The sequence below is a fragment of the Myotis davidii genome, unplaced genomic scaffold (assembly GCF_000327345.1).
Source record: "Myotis davidii unplaced genomic scaffold, ASM32734v1 scaffold17, whole genome shotgun sequence".
NCBI lineage: Eukaryota > Metazoa > Chordata > Mammalia > Chiroptera > Vespertilionidae > Myotis > Myotis davidii.
The window spans coordinates 3449514-3455866 of record NW_006288624.1 but is presented as its reverse complement, the minus strand read 5'-3'; the positions used below and the strand labels follow the sequence as shown (position 1 = coordinate 3455866).

Below are 6353 nucleotides of genomic sequence, written 5' to 3'. Positions count from 1 at the left end.
TACCCGGGCCTCCCGCTGGCCTCGGGCTCAGCGCCCTCCCAGCACTAATGAAGACTGGGCAGCTTCCTAGTTCCTCCTCCCCTCCTTCCCCAGAAAACCCCCAGGGGATCCAGAGGTTTTATTTACTGATTCTCACACCAACGAAGCAATGTCGCTCCAGAAAACCGAGGAGCCAAGTACAGGCGAAGAGAGGGGTGTGATCCCTGAACACCTGGCCCCACCCAGCCCAGCGCCCAACTGACTCCCATCCACCTCAGTGTGCGACCCTCCCCAGAAAGGCGGGTCCTCTCCCAGGCACCTCTGTGTTCGGAGCAGGGACACCCCATCTCGCAGGAAGCTTTACGTCGGGAGGCTGCAGGGGACGCTGGGTCTAAAAGGAGGTCCCAAGGCCACAACTGGGCCCTGTTAACAACGCTGCCATGAGTGTGGAGAAAAGTGGACGCTCGTTTCTGTCTTTCCTGGTCTACAGTAGCTATGCAGCTGCTCACATCTAGGACTTACTCGAAACCTGCTCTCCCTTCCCCCCATCGGCCCCCCAGGGTACCACCATCTGTACAGTGTTCAGGCAGCAGAATGAAGGACACTGAGGAATCCCACAGGAGGGAAAACCAGCCCCCAGGGTTACCACCTCCAGACCAATGCTGCACCTACTGCACCACCCCCTCCACCCTCAGGACGGACGCTGAAGCATCACCGCCAGCCCAAGCTCTTGGCACCCACAACCGTCACACTTTCCCTGCCCAAAAGGTTAAAAAAAATCCTGCCTAGGTCCCCTCGCCTGGTTAAATCCCACCCACTCACCCAGGTGAAGCCCCAGCCCCATGACCCTAGAAATTTCAGAATCGAGGGTCATACATGCAACCTGAAGTGTCTACACAAACCCCTCCCCGAGGCTGCCTCCAGCCTCCATCTGACCATCTCGGGGACAGGGAGGCCCCAGAGCCCTGCCCATTCCCGGAGGCTCCGCATGGAATCCACAACCAGCCTGCCCAGAGGTCCTGTTCCCGGCTGGTCCTGCATTTCAGGGCCGATCAGAGTCTAGTCCAGCACCAAGTGACAACCCTTCAAAGGTCCAGGGTCTCCCCTGACCCCCTACCCCCCAGTCCCCACAGCACAGGATGCTCCTCAGTCAGGCCAGACGGCAATGTCTCGCCCACCCCAAGCCCCAGGAGAGCTCACTGCAGGGGACCCGCTCCACTGCCTTTTATTGTATCCTCTACACAGTGAAATCCATTTCGTTAAAATACACAAAACCCATTTGGAGCTCATCTCGTTTCCTGGCTCAGCAGAGCGGCCATCCCACACGCACGATCCTGGAGCTCAGCATGAAAGGAGAGAGCCGCTTTCAAAGCGGGGAGCCTCAGCCTGGGGTGCAGGCTGCCCGGGGCAGCGAGAAGACAAGGCTATCCCACCTTAAGGGAGCCTTCAGACATCTCTGGAGAGGCCAGGCTTGTGGGGAAGGAGCTGGAAACCACGGCCAACAAGGCTACGTGACTCCCAAAGATCAGAGGTGGCGGTTCGGGTTTAGTTCTTTGGTCCCCACCCCTCTGCTGAGGCGAGCGCAGCCACCCCGACCCGCCACATCCTGTCCTGCGCCCCTGCGGGGAGACGCCGTGCCTGGGGGTGATGGAAAGAGGTTTAGACCTCAGCTCTGGAACCAGAACCCCGGGGTGCAGTCCCGGCTCTGCCACATGGAGGCAGCCTGGCCCAGAGCCCTCGATCAACGGCACTGCACGCTTCCACTCCACAACCTTCCCGAGCCCCGCATCCCTGACAGTGAAACGTGGCTGGTGGTGCTCACTCCACAGGTCTGCTCACGGCAGGACAACCATGTGAACCGACAGCCAGGCACAGATCTGGACTCGGCACATGCTCTTCTCCTTCTCCTTCCCTTTGGTGCACAAGGTCTTAAACATGTTTTTTACATCAATAGTTAAATTTCCCTTTCTAAAAACTTGGGTTTCCGGCTTCTTTTGAAAATAGAAAAAAAAGGGAAGATCTAGCAGTGCTGGACCTGGATTCCCACCCGGCAGCAATTGGCTGCATCTATGTGGCAGCTGCCCCCGTTTTTCTCCGTCTGATATAAGTATGCATGTATGCTCCACAGTCCCCACCCACCCCTACTGCCCTCCCCTGGCCCACCTCACACATCCTCTACTTCCCCGCCCCAGAGGGCATCTGACCCTACACCTGATCACCCGAGTAGCAATGTCTTTGGCTTCTCATCTCTGCCGGGTGAAAACTTCTCCTGCCAACACTTTATTCCCTCCCTAATAGCACAAACTTTTCTTTTTCTTATTAAAAGGCAGGGAACATTTTCCCACTCACAAATTACCCTGCTATGTGCAAGTCCTTCAAACATTAACTAAGCACCTACTATGTGCATCACACTGCTAGGAGCAGGGGCCACAAGGGCGTAGAAGGCTGGTCTCCGTCTCCCAGCTGAGGGGTGCTGGGGCACCGGTGACTCCCTCAAGCTAGCCCAACTCCCCGACAAGGCAGGAGGCAGCAAAGTTTTCTGTGAAAAGTTTGGGAATATTTTCGCTCTGTAGGCCAAACAGTCTCTGTCACAGCTACTCAACGGTCCCTCATAGCAGGAAAGCGGCGAGGACAGTATGTAAACTAACAGTGTGGCCGAGTTCCAATATTTACAAAAACCCGTGTCGGCCAGTTTCGACCTCCTGGACTGTGATTTGCAGACCCTTGTGCCAAAGGCTCTCAGTTTGATGTAGCAACACAGAAATCCTTTGATTTCTAGAAAAAGGAGGAGGGGGACTTGAAGGTCATCAATCCGGGAAGAGACCTGCTCCTGTGGACTGACTGAAGCAAGGCCCCCCTCCTCAAGGAAAGGCCCCTCTCCGGGGTCCTGCAGACCCGGGTTTGAGCGCTGGCTTTGCCACTCACGGTGGGACCTTGAGCAAGTTACTTAATCTATTGAGGCACCTGTTTTCTTTTCGTGAAATGGAAGCAGTAATTAGAGCCACCGCATGGGGCTGGTGTGAGGATTAAATGAGAGCACTGGTGCACAGTACCTGCCACAGGGGAAGTACTCAGTAATCACAGCCATGGCCATACCGTGAACGAACAAGTGAGTGAGTGAATGAATGAATGAATGCTGTCTGCATCTTATTCATCTTTCGATCTCTGGCACACACAGCAGGTGCCCAATACATACTTGCTGAATCCACCCGTCACAGCCCTGACGGGGCTTGGTTATTCTCATCTACTCGCCCGACCCTACCCCAATCCTTCAGAGCCACCACGCTGCACACAGGAGCAGTGCTACCTCCCTCTAACCATTAAGAAGGTGATAATCATGGTTTCAAGTGAGCCTTAAAAGTTCTTTTAAGTGAAGGAAAAAGAGCCAAGAAGCTACTCTGCGGGAAAATGCTATTAAGAATGTTCCTAAAGGCTTGTGGGCAGCAGCCTTCCGGGCCGTGGAGCCTCAGGGCAGCCTCCACCCTCCACCCACCGGTCTCTGCACCCTCTCCCCAGTCCACAGAATTCTCCAGCTTGGGCAGCGAAGTGCAGCCAGGCCTGCAGACGAGGGAGGCGGCCCTGCACACACAGGGTTCCCCAGCGCTGGGACTGGCTGAGGGGGTGTCGAGGTGTGGACCAGGGAGTAGACTTTTGTTTGCCAGGGGCGGAGCGGATGGACAGGGGGAGGAGGCTGAGCTTAGATGGAAGGTACTGTTGTTACAGGAAGAATCCATGAGATCAACCAGATGGAGGTGTTGGGAGCCCCACTTCTAAATGTCCCCAGGATGTGTGGGCGCAGGTGTCAGGGTGGGAAAGGCCCAGGGGAGCAGGAGAGCATAGCTCAGGCTCTGAGGGGCAGCCCGAGGGCCGGCCGTACTCACCTTCCGCTCCGATGGACACCAGCTTGACCCCTTTGCTGGCTATGAAGTCCAGGGCCTTGTTGACGTTGGAGATCTTGTGCACCCGCATCTTGCCTCGCTCAGGCTTGGCCAGGCGCTCACCTGAATGCAGACCGAGAGCGGGAAAGGGAAGGTGAGATAACCCACCTGCCGGGGCTGCACTCTCACTCAGCATCCGCATGCAGGGCACATCTCCGCCCGACACTCACTTCTCACCAGGCAGGAATGAGAGGGCGCGCCGACCGCGGACCTACCTGCTTGCGTCCACTCAACAATCCTGCATGAAGCCCCTAATGCAACGGTTCTCAACCTGTGGGTCGTGACCCCTTTGGTGGTCGAACAACCCTTTCACAGGGGTCGCCTAAGACCATTCTGCATATCAGATATTTACATTACGATTCATAACAGTAGCAACATTACAGTTATGAAGTAGCAATGAAAATAATTTTATGGTTGGGTCACAACATGAGGAACTGTATTTAAAGGGCCAGAAGGTTGAGAACCACTGCCTTAATGCGTGTCAGGGACTTGGCTGGGCACCAGGAATACGGGGTGAACAAAACCATTTCCTGCCCTCATGCCCTTATGGCCCAGGAAGAGAGACAGATGTTCAGTAGAGAAACACACAAATGAATACATACAAACACCCAAACACAGAAAAGCTTAAAATAACTGCCTGAAAAGAGGCTGCAGAAGAGGAGGGCGGGCAGGAGGAAGAGGAGTCTCGGAGTGCAGGAGAGGGCCTCTGAGAGGGAGGACAGCCAGGCCTAGACAGCAGGGAACAGTGATCAAGGCAAAAGGAACAGCACATGTGAAGGCCCCAAACTCCATGCAGTCTAGCCTGGGCCTGGGAGAGGGGTGCGGGTCACCCCAGAGTATTGTGAAAAGGTTCCGGGGGGGGGGGGGGGTTCACGTGGAGCCGCCCACAGCACCCCGCTCTCATTGGACAAACAGGGCTCTTGTCCTGGTACTGCCTCTCGTGGGCATCCCGTGGCTCAGCTCCAGTTCAACCCCCACCCTCATCTCCACCTTCCACGTGGGAGCTTCTGCTGCTCAGGTTTCAGGGCCAGGAGCTGCGTGGACATGGGGGGCGGGGGGAAGCTGGTTCTCCAAACACCCCATTCAGAGCCATCATCCCAGAACCGTGGCCTCCAGAAACCTCCTGAAACTACTTGAAAAATTTTTATGTGCAACACACGTGCCCAAACCTGGGGCAGGGACACAGCTTCCAGTGTCTAAAATGGTCACAACCCCCCAAAGGCTGAGAACCACCATCCGAGAGCCTGCAACTCAGGGCCCTTGCATCTGCCATGGTCGCCAGCCCGGCACCGCACCCCAAGGCATGTCAGTAGCCTGGCTGAGCAGGCTCAGGGGCTGGGCAGCCGTCACGCTGGGCCGGGCCCACCCTGTCAGCATAGCAGGTCTGCAGGGGGCTCCCAGCTTTCCTGCCGCAGAGGTCATTTGGCCTGGCAGCTCCCAGGGAGGCACAGCTGGATTGTTATTAAGTCAAGGCTTCCCACGTGTGGCCCTCCCAAGGCTGTGGCCGCTGCCCTGCCGCTCCAGCAGGGCACCCACCATCCTCCTGAGCAGATGAGAAACCACAGGGGCTCCCTCCCATGGGCTGGATGGAGACAGTGCCACGTGCCACGGCTGCCACCACCGCCACTCACCCCACTCCCTCCCACCACCGCCAGCTGCTCCAGCCACGCCCCCGCCCAGCCCTCAGCCTGCTGAGCCTGAGCAAGGCCAGCGGTTTTCAAACTTCAGTCAGCACAAAACCACCTGGACGCCAGCTAACCACAGATGTCCAGCCGCTCCCCGCCTCCCAGTTTCTGGTTCAGGAGGTCTGGGTGGGGCCTCGGATCCTGGTGTGGGTGGTCCAGGGACCACACTTCGAGGACCTCTGCAGGCAGCACCCCCTTCCTTCTCTTGTCATCCCACCCATCTCCAGAGACTCTGGGTGACTCGGTCTCCCCGAGCCTCTGGAAAGAGATGAACCTGCTTGACAGCCATGCACAAGTCCTCCTTGGGCGCAGGCCGCCATTCAGCGGGGCGCCCTTACGGTTACACAGAAAAGCCCGCCGCGGGGCATCCGGTCACTCTGACACCTGCCGAGGGTCACCTCCAGGCCAAGCACCGTTCTAAGCACTTGGGACACAGGGATGAGGCCACAAGGAGCTCAGGGTGGATTGGGGGGAGAACAAGTGAGCCTCGGTGACTAAACCAAACGGCAAATGACACAATAGAGAAATTAATGGGGTGCTGCTGGAGCCTGGAGGAGGGCAGCCACTCAAACTGGGGGTGGGGGGTGGGCAGGGAAGAATTCCTGGAGAAAACCCCTGAGCTGAGTTTTAGAGAATGAAAAAAAAAAAACAACAACAATGCTAGGTTGGTTGGTTGGTTGGTTTTCTTAAACTAAGAAAATATTCAAACTAATAAATGTTGGGAGAGGAGGGCAGTAGAGAGGAAGCCCCT

The 6353-nt window shown here is 56.7% G+C and overlaps 1 protein-coding gene across 1 annotated transcript in view; it reads right to left on the bottom strand.

The window, feature by feature from the left end:
- The window catches only part of ACTN1 (actinin alpha 1), a 99663-nt gene that overhangs the window by 36811 nt on the left and 56499 nt on the right, over positions 1–6353 (bottom strand). The window contains exon 3 of the mRNA XM_006760789.1: positions 3861–3980. Within this exon, the coding sequence (XP_006760852.1) occupies positions 3861–3980 (120 nt within the window). The remainder of the gene's footprint in view (positions 1–3860; positions 3981–6353) is intronic.